General features: G+C 37.7%; 1 protein-coding gene across 3 annotated transcripts in view; it reads left to right on the forward strand.

The window, feature by feature from the left end:
• Positions 1 to 13139, forward strand: part of SCML2 (Scm polycomb group protein like 2) — a 73594-nt gene that overhangs the window by 41494 nt on the left and 18961 nt on the right. For all 3 annotated transcript variants that reach the window (XM_088028507.1, XM_028122623.2, XM_088028508.1), the window contains one exon: positions 11761 to 11969. In XM_088028507.1, coding sequence (XP_087884633.1) covers positions 11761 to 11969 — 209 coding nt within the window. The remainder of the gene's footprint in view (positions 1 to 11760; positions 11970 to 13139) is intronic.

The following is a 13139-nucleotide window of genomic DNA, read 5'->3' on the forward strand; positions in this document are numbered from 1 at the left end:
TCAGGTATCAATACTTCATTCTCTTACGGATGAAAAATATTTCCATTGTATGCATGTATAACACATTTGTTTATCCATTTATTCGTTGATGTACATTTGGGCTGTTTTCGCCCTTTGGCTTCTGTGAATAATACTGCTGTGAACATCCCTGTACATGTACTTATTAGAGTCCCTGTTTTCATTTATTTGGGGTGTATACCTAGGAATGGAATTGCTGGTTCATATGTGAATTCTATGGTTAATGTTTTCTGGTACTGCCAAACTGTTTCCCAGCAGCTGCATCAGTTTACATTCCCACCAGCAATGTATGGGGGTTACAATTTTTCCATATTTCTGTCAGCACTTACTATTTTCCTTTTTAATAGGCATCTTAGTGGGTATAAAGTGGTACCAAATTGTGATTTTTTTTAAGATTTATTTGAGAGAGAGAGAGTGAGAGCGAGAGAGAGCCCGAGGTGGCAGAGGGAGAGGCAGAGGGAGAGGGATAAGTAGACTCCCCGCTGAGCAGGGAGCCCGATGCAGGGCTCGATCCCAGGACCCTGGGATCATGACCTGAGCGGAAGGCAGATGTTTAACTGACTGAGCCACCCAGGCGCCCCCAAATTGTGATTTTGATTTGAAGTCCTTCATTTATTTTTTTATTATTATCATGTTATGTTAATCACCATACATCACATCATTAGTTCTTGATGTAGTGTTCCATGATTCATTGTTTGTGCATAACACCCAGGGCTCCATGCAGAATGTGCCCTCTTTAATACCCATCACCAGGCTAACGCATCCCCCCACCCACCTCCCCTCTAGAACCCTCAGTTTGTTTTTCAGAGTCCGTAGTCTCTCATGGTTCATAAAGTGTATCCTAGAAATTGATTTTTAACTTGGTTGATTAGTATTTGAAGCCACCATAAGTGAACTCTTAATCCCCTTCACCTATTTCACCCATCCCCCCACCCATCTCCTCTCTGGTAACCATCAATTTGTTCTGTATAGTTAAGAGTCTATTTTTTGGTTTGTCTCTTTTTTGTTTTGTTTCTTAAGTTCCACATGTGTGAAATCGTATGGTATTTGTCTTTCTCTGACTGACTTATTTCACTTAGCCTTATACTCTCTAGATACATCCATGTTGTCGCAGATGGCAAGATCTCTTTCTTTTTTATGGCTGAGTAATATTCCATTATATGTATGTGTATATGTGTGTGTGTGTGTATCACATCATCTTTATCCGTTCATCTCTCAGTAGACACTTGAGTTGGTTCTATAATTTGGCTATTGTAAATCATGCTGCAATAAACATAAGGGTGCATATATTTTTTGAATTAGTGTTTTTGTGTTTTTTGAATAAATGCCCAATAGTAGAATTACTGGATCCTATGGTAATTCTATTTTTAATTTTTTGAGGAACCTCCATACTGTCTTCCAGAGTGGCTACACCAGTTTGCATTACCACCAGCAGTGCATAGCGGTTTTTATTTCTCCATGTCCTCACCAACACTTGTCTCTTGTGTTTTTGTATTTAGCCATTCTGACAGGTGTGTGGTGATATCTCATTGTGGTTTTGATTTGCATTTCCCCAATAGTGAGTGATGGTGAGCATCTTTTCACGTGTCTGTTGGCCATTTGTATGTCTTCTTTGGAGAAATGCCTATTCATATCTTCTGCCCATTTTTTAATTGGATTATTTGTGTTTTTGGGGGTGTTGAGTTGTGTAAGTTCTTTATATATTTTGTATACTAACCCCTTATCAGATACATCATTTACATATATCTTCTCCCATTCAGTTGCCTTTCGTTTTGTTGATTGTTTGTTTTGCTATTCAGAAGCTTTTTATTTTGAGGTAGTCCCAATAGTTTAATTTTGCTTTTGTTTTCCTTGCCTCAGGAGACAAATCTAAAAAAAATTTGCTCTGGTCAGTATCAGAGAAATTACTGCCTGGGCTCTCCTCTGGGATTTTTATGGTTTTAGATGTCAGATTTAGATCTTTAATCCATTTTGAGTTTATTTTTGTGTACCATATAAGAAAGTGGTCTAGTTTCATTCTTTTTTTTTTTTTTTAGTTTCATTATTTTGCGTGTAGCTGTCCAGTTTTCCCAGCACCATTTGTAGAAGAGACTGTCCTTTTCCCATTGCTTATTCTTGCCTCCTTTGCTGAAGATTAATTGACCACATAATTGTGGTTTTATTTCTGGGCTCTCTACTCTGTTCCATTGATTTATGTGTTTATTTTTTTGCCAGTACCATACTATTCTGATTGCTACAGCTTTGTAGTATATCTTGAAATCTGTGGTTGTGATACTTCCAGTTAGTTCTGTTCTTCTTTTTTTCCTTTCTTTTTTTTTTTTTTAAAGGATTTTATTTATTTATTTGACAGAGAGAGAGAGCACGAGAGCAGGAACACAAGCAGGGGGAGTGGGAGAGGGAGAAGCAGGCTTTCCACCGAGCAGGGAGCCTGATGTGGGACTCGATCCCAGGAGCCTGATGTGGGACTCGATCCCAGGACCCTGGGATCATGACCTGAGCCGAAGGCAGACGCTTAACGACTGAGCCACCCAGGCGCCCCTGTTCTTCTTTTTCAAAATTGTTTTGGCTGTTTGGGGTCTTTTGTGGTTCCATACAAATTTTAGGATTATTTGGTCTAGTTTTGTGGAAAATGCTGTTGGTATTTTGATAGGGATTGTATTAAATCTGTGGATTGCTTTGGGTAGTATGGATATTTTAACAATACTGGTTTTCCCATTCCATGAGCATGGACTGTCTTTCCATTTGTTTTTGTCATCTTCAATTTCTTTTATCAGTATTTTATAGTTTCCAGAGTACAGGTTTTTCACCTCCTTGGTTAAGTTTATTCCTAGGAATTTATTATTTTTGGTGCAATTGTAAATGGGATTGTTTTCTTAATTTCTCTTTTTGCTACCTCATTTTTAGTGTATAGAAATGCAACGGATTTCTGTACATTGTGTATTCTATGACCTTACTGCATTCATATGTCAGTTCTAGTAGTTTTTTGGTGGAGTCTTTAGGGTTTTTATATATACTATCATGTCATATGCAGACAGTGAAAGTTTTACTACTTCCTTACCAATTTGGATGCCTTTTATTTTTTGTTGCTGTTGTGTGATAGCTGTAGCTAGGATTACCAGTACTATGTTGAATAAAAGTGGTAAGAGTGGACATCCTTATCTTATTCCTGACCTTAGGGGAAAAGCTCTCAGTTTTTCACCATTGTGTATGTCAGCTGTGGGTTTTTCATATATGGCCTTTATTAGGTTGAGTTCCCTCTGTAACCTACTTTGTTGAGGTGAAGCATATTTTTCCAAGAAAATTGTAAAATGTTGTGATCAAGCCATGGTGGTCTATTTAATGCATAAACTACCTGCACTGTTTCTATGGGAATATATGACCAGAGACAAAACTTGGATATTAAACATTTATTCATTTAACAAACATTTATTGGATGCCATTATGTGGCAGGCATTAGACCAGATATTGGAGGTATAATAATGGTTCGAACTTACATAGTTGCTTCCCCTAAAGGAATTCACAGTGTGGTGGGACAGATAGATATGTAAGTAAAGATAAGATGCTGTAATATCTGTGCTGCCAGAGATACATGCAGTATGTGCAGTTTATGAGCCTTAGGTCCTATGGTGTGCCTGGGAATTTAGTGCTAGAATTTTGCAGTGCTGATAATTGAGCAGAGTTTCAAATGTATAGTAGGTAAGCCATTGACAAGGGAGGGAAGGCTTGGATCAACTTCTACAAAGGCAGTCAGGGGACCTGAAACAGATGATTATGTCTGAATCTATAATGATAGTTGGAGAATAGAGGAGATGAGGCTGTGAAGATATGTAGAGGGCCTTGGACACCAGGCCAAGGAGTTTGGATTTTAGCCTATGGATGTTGTGGCATCACTGAAGATTTATTTATTTGAGTGAGTGAGAGAGAGAGAGAGAGACAGACCATGTGCAAGTGGGAGGAGGGGTAGAGTGAGAGAATTTTCAAGCAGACTCCCTGCTGAGAGTGAAGCCTGATGCGGGGCTCGATCTCATAACTCATGAGATCATGACCTGAGCCAAAACAAAGAGTTGGACACTTAACTGACTGAGTTACTTAGGTGTTTCTGAAGATTTTTAAGAGGAAAAGTGACATACAGTTTGGATTTTTTTTTTTAAGTTTTTTATTTATTTAAGTAATCTCTACGCCCCACATGGAGCTCAAACTCACAACCCTGAGATCAAGAGTCACATACTCTTCAGACTGAGCCAGCCAGGTGCCCCACATATAGTTTGTATTTTAGAAAGATCATGATTATGTGCTATCGAGTATGGATTGGAAAGGGCAGCCAGGAATGCCAGGTTAGAGGCTAGTGTTATAGCTTATGTGAGAAGTCATGAGAATCTGAACCAAGTCATTTCATGGGCATAAAGAAGAATACAACTAGGAAATACTTAGGTAGTCTTGGTTAGACATGTGGATGGAGGAAGAGTACGAAGATGTCTTCAAGATTTCTGACTTTTGATAATTGAGTGTAAAAGGTAATGTCGTTCAAGATAGAGCATATCATGGATAAGCATGGTGAATTTTGGTTTTGGACATGTTGAATCAGAGATGCCTATTTAAAGGTTTATTTATATATTTGAGAGAAGGAGAACATGCGCCCATGAGTTGGGGGAGGGGCAGAGGGAAAGAATCTTGAAGCAGACTCCCTACTGAGTGCAGAGTTCAATGCAGGGCTCAGTCCCAGGACCCATGAGATCATGACCTGAACCGAAACCAAGAGTCAGATGCTTAACCGACTGAGCCCCCCAGGTGTCCCAAGAGATGCCTATTTAGATTATCTAGTTGGCTATTGAAAACACAGCTCTGAAACTTGAGAGAGGCTTATGATGGGTGGGGGGTGGCTTATGAATACTTAAGTGGGCAGCAGAACATAAGAGCAAGCAGTTTGGCAATCATTATGTGTAGGCAGTAGCTAAAATGAAGGGAGTAAACTTAAAGCACTCAAAACTGAGGTGGGGGTAGGGAGAAGGTGGCTAATTCTGGGGAACACCACAGGAAAAGTGACAAGTAGAAGGAAGACCAGGAGAGAGTGGCTGTGTGAGAGCCAATAAAGAATTTAAAAAAGAAGACATTATCTAAAGTGTTTAGTGCTGTTAGGAGTTTGTGGGTGACCTTAGCACCCAGAGGTTCCCTAAAAAGAGTTGTCTGGAAGTGTAATTGCAGAGGGTTGAAAAATAAGAAAATGGCCGTAATAGTGAACATGGGCTAGTCTTTCAAGAAGTTTGGTCGTGAAAGGTAGGAGTGAAGGTATTAGCTAGACAGAATGTAGGTAAATAGGAGTTCCTTCTTTGGAGGAAACTTTTTTCTTGCATTTGCTAGGCATTGACAACAAGGTTTCCCCAATACCCTATCCATTGATAAAAGAGGGCCAGGAGCACCTGCAGAGCCTGGGAAGGGTGAATGAAAATAGTGACAGGGCTGGTGGTGGTGGTGATGCTGCTGCTACTTAACAGTTAACATTTATTGAATGTATTTACCATGTACCACATGCTGAATTTAAAGAATTTGCCTAAGGTCTCATAGTTATTTTGTGGTAAATCTCAATTTGAACCTAATTAATCTGGAAGCAGTGTCCCTGCCCTAGATAATGAGAAGCAGAGAAAGGAATAGGTATAATGAGTAGTTGGTACCAGAGTCCCATGTCCATCTGATCTTTATCTTGCTTCTTCTGAGAAGATTCATAGTCCTCAGCTGGCTTCTGGCTTCCAAATGCCTCCTGTGGTGTCAGGAACATGCTTCCTTGTTTTCTTTTCCACTAGTAACTACCCCCTGTGGTTTCCTTTAAGAGTTTTTCTTAGCTTAATTGAGGTTCACGGATGCCTGGGTGGCTCAGTCAATTAAGCATCAGACTCTTGGTTTCTGCTCAGGTCATGATCTCAGGGTTGTGGGATCAAGGCCCATGTCGGGCTCTGAGTTTGGCATGGAGTCTGCTTGGGACTCTCTCCCTTTCCCTCTCTCTCCCCCTCTGCCTCTCTCCCCTCCCCCTACTCATGTTCTCTCTCTGAAATAAGTGAATAAAATCTTTAAAAAACAAACAACAAAAAAATCCATTTGATGTTAAATGTTTAAAAAAAAATAAAAGACTCTCAGCATGCTTATGGAAAGGGAAAGGTAACTCTTAATGTGACAAGAAGAGTCCTTGGGGATTCAAAATTTCAGAGGAAAAGCAGACTCTGGCTGTTAAGAACATTTAGTTTCTGAAGCAAGGTTGGGCTTCTGGGATGGGATGGGCGGCTCCTGTAATACAGGTTGGGAGAGAAGAGAGAACAAATGTGGTAGAATCTGAAACCCCAGTCAGGGAGGCCAGGGTGATGGCATGGGATGGCAGCAGGAGTGAATGAAGGAAGATCAGGGGGTTTGCAGCTGACTTACCTCCCCTTTGCTCTTACTGCGGCCCATGACCAGTCAGTTTGTGGCATTGTGAGCTCAGTGAGTCAGGGAGCAAAATTCCAGATAAAGGTACTGGGCACCTCAACTGAGCTTTTGTGAATACCAGGCCTCAAGTACCTTGGATAATGATAGTGTAAGTGTAACTATCTCTGTTGATATCTCTGTATTTTTTCACAGTTGAGGTTTATATTGTTTCCTTGGGTTTGTAGTTAGCAGTATGAACGATTTTAGTATAAAGGATAGTTTAATTGTACATGTAGTTTTAAGAACAAGGAAGATGACTTGCAAAGAATTTCTAACCCTGAAAAAGTTTCCAAAGTCAAATGTTTACAATGACAGATTTTTCTTTTTTACGACTTTTGGTTTCTCCAGACCATATCTTACTTTTCTGTTTTTGGCTATTTAGAATTTGATTTTGTTTATTTCTTGGCTCAAGTTCAAGGAATCTGTTTTTATAGTAATTTCTGTTCTTGTCATATAGCATTCAGTCTATTTGAGGAGAAGGAAATCCTGTATCATCTTTCTACTTAAGGAAATAGGAATTTTATGGATCCACAGTTATACTCATGGGAAACATGAACTATATGACTGGGACCATATTTATTTCTTCTGGATTTCCTAAATTGCCTAGGCTGGTAAAAAGTACACACTAAGTATTGAGTAACTGGTGGATGGAAAATCTGAAGAACACTAAGCAACCATACCTCTTAAGTCTTTTTAGATCAAAAGCAAGATACATATTAATTTATATCTCTGATCCGTTTTTGTTTAGATTCAAGTCAGCCATGTGTAAGCTAAACCAGCACATGTGTAACAGTAGCTGGAACCAGGAAGTTGCTGTTCATTTCTAAGTGTATTTCCTTTTCTGTGGTAATTGTATGTGCAGCTGTCTTTTCACAGTTCAGAGAAGGCAAGCACTATCTTTCAGTAATAAAGCATCTTCATGTGTCAGCAGAAATGTATATTTAATGAGTACTATTTGGAAATAAATATTAAATAAGGTTAAATCCCCAGGCATGAAAAGTTTTACCAGCATGTTTTTGTCTGTACTTGTTAATGTTTTGTCTTTGTAAGTATGCCTCTACTTCTGGTTTTTTAAAAAACTTAAGTCAGCACCTATGGACTCTCTAGTGAAATATCACATAGGAATTCACAAGGTTGTCTTTTGTCCCCCTCACCCTCTTTTTGTAAACATGTGCACTGTGACTCAGGGGAGTGAATTTTAATAGCCTTTTTTTGCTAGAGGACAGGAAGCAAGGCAGCATATTTGAAAAAGCATGCACTTAGGAGACCAAACTCTCTTAGCCAAATGGGTGATCTTGGCTAAATTATCTAACCTCACAGAGCCTAAGTCTCCTCATGTAGAAAGTGGGCGAAACGATCCCTACCTCATAGGACGTTTGGGTGGATTACATGGGGTAGCAGATAGATAAGTGCCTAGCATGTAATGGGTAGCCAATAAATATTGACATCTGTTTCCTTTCTTCAGTTCCCCCCGTTCCAGGCTTCCAGGCCTCCTCTTGACTTTATTTACTGCCTTCTGATCATTTCCCAAGATTTATTAATTTCTTTTGCATTTCCACAATTCACTAACTTCTCATCTCCTGGATATTTTTCTTAGCTGAACATTCTCTGTTCTATCTGAAGATAAGCTGAAGAACCAGGTAGGTTTTGTGTTAGGTATTCACATAAAAATTTTATTAAAGATGGTTAGTATATCCTTCTATATATTTTACATACTTTTTTCAAAAAGGTTTTTACTCACTTTGTGGCCACTATGAACACATGGTTATAGTGCTATATATAATTTGAACCTTAACATTTAAACAAATTTATTTTGTATTGGAAATAATTTAATTAATACTTAATAGAGTTTCAGCATGGTGTATATGTTATATGATTGCTTTTTGGAGGTAAATACATGTATAATGTATATAGGTTAATTTTGATGTCTAATATATTGGATGATTACTCTTGAAACTCTTTAGTTAAAATAGTTGAAAAAGTATTTTGTTCTAGGTGCTGGGGATATGGCAGTAAATGAAAATGAGTATTTGCCTTTGAAAAGCTTGCTTTCTAAAGTGAAAATTTCTTTTCATACATAAAATTTTTTATAATTTTTTTTTATTTTGCTCATACATATGTATATACCATGAATTAAGGAGCTCTTATTATCATAGACTATTATATTTTAGGGGAATATTTGAAGCTGTAGCTCAAGTATTTGTGTCCCACGGTTTATTAATTTCAAATGCCACATTTTAAATTTTAAAATGCCAAAATTCTTAAATAATGATTTCATTACATTTGCCATGTTCCACGAAGTTACTTTTTATTCGTTATAACTTAATTACATATTGAACCGGTTTTAGAGGAATAACATTGGCTTGCAGGTTGAAAATAGTTTTCGTTCATTCAGTAAGTATTTTTTGAGGACCTTCTATTCTCCTAGGTTCTGTCTCAAACCAACCTGGTGCAAGAATTTAAACTCAGGTCCAAAGCCTAATCTGTTTCCTTTTCTTCATGCCATGTATTCAGAGGTGGAGACCAGAACTGTGGAGATGAATAGATTAGTCAAGACGGTGAGGATTTATTTGGATTTAGTAACTAGGAAAGTGTCATTACTGATTTGGGAAAGAATTTCTTTAAAATATATTTGGAAGAAGAAAAGTTTATTACAGGGGGCTAAGGAAACATAGAATAATGAGGAAATTGAAGTATCAAGTATAGGTGATTCTTGGTATTTTGGTAGTGAATAGAAGGAGATTCATGCAAGGGCTTGAAAGTATACCAGAAACTAGGAGAGCTAACTTCAAAATAAAGGGTTTATGAGGGTTGTAAGAGAGAGCAATGAGTTGGGGATCAAGTGATTAAATACCATGAAGAGAGAGGAGGACATTGAAACCATAATGTCCCAGAGGAACCAAAGAAGATAGTTATTAGGACATAAGTAAAGGGGATTGATTGGACTTAGAAGAGTAGAGACAAAACTTTTCATTTGATGCAAGAGGAAAAGATGAAAATGAATGAAACTAACAGCATTTTAAGATGGAGAAATGGTATGGTTATGGTCACTCCCAAAGATACCCTTTAATCTTCCCATAATCGTTTGCTGAATGGAATAGAGTGAGAAGGTGATAGAAACTTTTAACAGGGAAAAACATTCTGCTGTGGAACATACTTAGAAATTAGTGAGTTGCAGCAGTGACACCCTAATTCAGGTTAGTGTGGATTTTATAGCAATCAATAATATTCTCATGTTCCAAAGCAAGAGTTGCAAACTACAATCCAAGGGCCAGCCACATCCAGCCCATGTAGCCTGTGAGATAAGAATGGTTTTTATATTCATAAACGATTTAAGAAAACCAAGCAAACAAAGAAGAATGTGTGTTGGAGACTATATACGGCCTTCAAAGCCTGAAATACTTACTCTCTGGCCCTTATAGAAAAAGATTGCTGACCCTTGTTCTGTAGCTCAAGACCAGAGAAAGCAAATGATAGTGTGCCTCAAAGATGGGAGCCAACATGCTAGACATGATCAAAGATCAAGGGGTGATAAAGTAAGGGATACTAGTTAGAGGGCTATTGGTAGAAGTGGATAGGAGGTTGATAAAGAGTAAAGCAAAGCCAGAAGAAAGTTAACAGACTGAATGAAAATGGAGAGGGTTGGTAGCTAGAGCTCATAATGAGCATAAAAAGCATGGTCAGTTTGTATGAAGCAAAGATGACAGGTAAGAAAATTGGAGGTAAAGAAAGGTGGCACAGTGGTTGTCTTGGAGATAGAAGAATCCAGAAGTAGCTAAGTATAACCATTTTAGGGAGGGGCTGAACTCTTGGTGATGAGGTCAGGATGATGAAGCATCAGATTATGATGTTTAAATTACTGAAGATGATGACAGGGAGACTGTGAGAGAGAGAAATAGTGTGAATTAGGTCACTGGAGTTACTGAAGAAAGGAGAAGTGAGTGTGGAGTATGAGGTAGATGATGGTAAAGAGGTAAGGAGACTGGGGTAAGTACCTGAATTACTGTAAATAAGCGGGGGAAATGATGGTGGCAGTTAAGTGGTCTTCCCTTTGCCCTGGCAGCTGAGAGAAGGCTGTTCCCTCCTCTTGGTTTGGCAAGTGATAGAAGGTAGATAAAAAGGCTACCGGGAAGATGTGGTATTCTCTGTCGAAGGTCAGATTTATACATAGTCTTGGAGTATGAGAGGAGCAAAGTGATAGATTAGTTTCAAGTTGTAAAATGAAGCCCTCCAATTAAAAGCAGTTGAGTTTTACACAAATGTATAAATGTTTTACTTACACAGCTCTTCCTGTAAAGAATTTTTGGAATTAGTACTTCTTACTATGTAAAATTCATGTTTTTGTAATAAAATTAAGAGATTAATACTAAAAACATCTCTTTTTACTTGACTATGAACATAGACAAAAGTAACCTGGCAGGTAACTTCATTTGACATGCTCAAACTGTCTGGATAGGGCTTACTTGGGTGTGATAATGGTCCTTCCATGACAATGTTAATGTAGAGTCTATATTGTAGTATATGAAGCTTTATTACTAGACGTACATATAGGAACGTAATGTGCTTGAGCCATTAAAAATCAAATGCAGGGAATTCCTCTGGCCTCTGAAAGATGAACTACAAGTTGATAGCTGTTTTGCTGTGTTTTTCTGTATTGATGGGTAAAGTGATTCCTGCGTATGGCATGGTTAGATATTTTGGCATGGTATTTTCTGAAGGGAAAACTCTTTTCTGTGCTAAGAACTAAAAACAGGAGAAGCAGACAAAAAGTAAATTGCTAGAAATTTTCACTATGCTAAGTTTGAAGTTACTGGTTTGTCTTATAAAAGCCTCTTTATTTTTTTCTGGAGAATTCGACTACTTGCTGATAATCTGAAATCTTAAATACCTAAAACTTCATTTTATATATATATGTACGTATGTATGTATTTAGATTTTATTTATTTAGTGGGAGAGAGAGAGGGCACACGTGTGAGTGGGGGGAGGGGCAGAGGGAGAGAGAATCTCAAGCAGACTCTTGCTGAGCATGGAGCTCGATGTGAGGCTTGATCTCATGACCCCTCAGATCATGATATGAGCTGAAATCAAGAGTCAGACACTTAACTGACTGAACCACTCAGGTGCCCTCTGAAACTTCATTTTAAATGGTACTTTTATTTTAAGTGGTTTTCAATGAATAACCTTTGGAATATTTTTAATGGTTGAGTTAAGTTTCTTTAGAGTCCTAAGAAGACAATACCAGTGTCATTTACTTTAGTTTTATTTTTGTGTTGTTTTTTTTTTCCTCAGTGCCTGTTACAAAGAATATAGCAAAAACACAGTCTTCTGTTTCCAAAGCAACCCAACGTTCAATGCAGTCTCCACAGAAAACTGCTGTAATATTACCAACACAGCAGATCAGGAAATCAGGTCGCATTAAACCACCTGCACAGACTTCAGTCCCTAAGAAGGGAAGTGCTGTTAAAAATCTTACACCAAGGACAAAAGGCCCAAAAAAGGTTAGTTAATCTCCTCCTAATTTGTATTAGAGGTCTCTGCAGTGCCTTATTTATAACATAGAGTTTAGGATTTACTAAGAGTATGATGTGGCCCTTTAGGAATGTATTGTACGAAGAGCATATAAAAAGCTTTTTAAAGTCCACATAGCTAGCTATCAAGATTGGTATTTCTTTTCTTGGGTAAACTTAAAACTTTGAATAGTGCTCAACTTTTTCAAAACCACATTGGACATACTGTGTGGGTATATTTATGTTCAGGCCAATTTATTTAAAAGTCAGTACACTTTAGAAATGAATGTGAAGTGAGTTTTACTGTACATAAATTATACTTCAATAAAGCGGGTGGAAAGGGGAATCAAAGTGATAAATTCAATGATGCTAGGCCACCTAACTGACTCCCCCAAAGAAAACAACTTTAGAACCTGGAAATAATAGAAAAAACAGCTACTTGAAGATACTGGAGCTTGAATGGAAGCAGACACACTGTGGTTGGGGGCAGTACACACAGGAGGTAGGTGTGTTACACAAAATTCTGTATCTGGCAAAAATACTCTTCAAGGGTGAGGGTGAACTAAGGATGTTTTCAGATAAAAGCATGCTTAGAGAATTCCACACTGGCAGATAAGCACTGTAAGAAATGCTGAAGGAAGTTTATCTCTGGGTAAATGTGAATGATTTGTTTTTTGCTTTTTTTCCCTCTTAATTTCTTTATAATAATGTGACTAAAGCTGTAATTATAATATGGTCTTGTGGGGTAATGTAATATATATGGCATGATGTAATACATCATTACATAACATCAATACATAACATGATGTAATACATTATAACAGAGTATAAAGGCTTTGAGTAGGGGATATGGATTTCTGTCATTGCAAGTTTTTTAACTATGTGGGTTATACAGTGTAATGCCCAGGGCATATTGTAAAAACACAAATGCAGAGAAGTATAGCTAAAAAGCCAGTAGGAAAACTAAAATGGAATTCTAAGGAATATTCAACAAGTAATTGAAAACAAACAAAAAAAAAAAGGAAAGGAGGAATAGAGGAATAGAGGAATAAAACACAGAGGAGACAAATAGAAAAGAAATAATAAAGGGTATACCCAGACCCAAACATATTAATCATCACTTTAAAAGTTGATAGACTAAATTTCCCAATTAAAAGACAG

Source organism: Eumetopias jubatus, unplaced genomic scaffold (genome assembly GCF_037043125.1).
Source record: "Eumetopias jubatus isolate StellerSeaLion01/CBP00866 unplaced genomic scaffold, mEumJub1_p1.0 scaffold_11, whole genome shotgun sequence".
Lineage (NCBI taxonomy): Eukaryota > Metazoa > Chordata > Mammalia > Carnivora > Otariidae > Eumetopias > Eumetopias jubatus.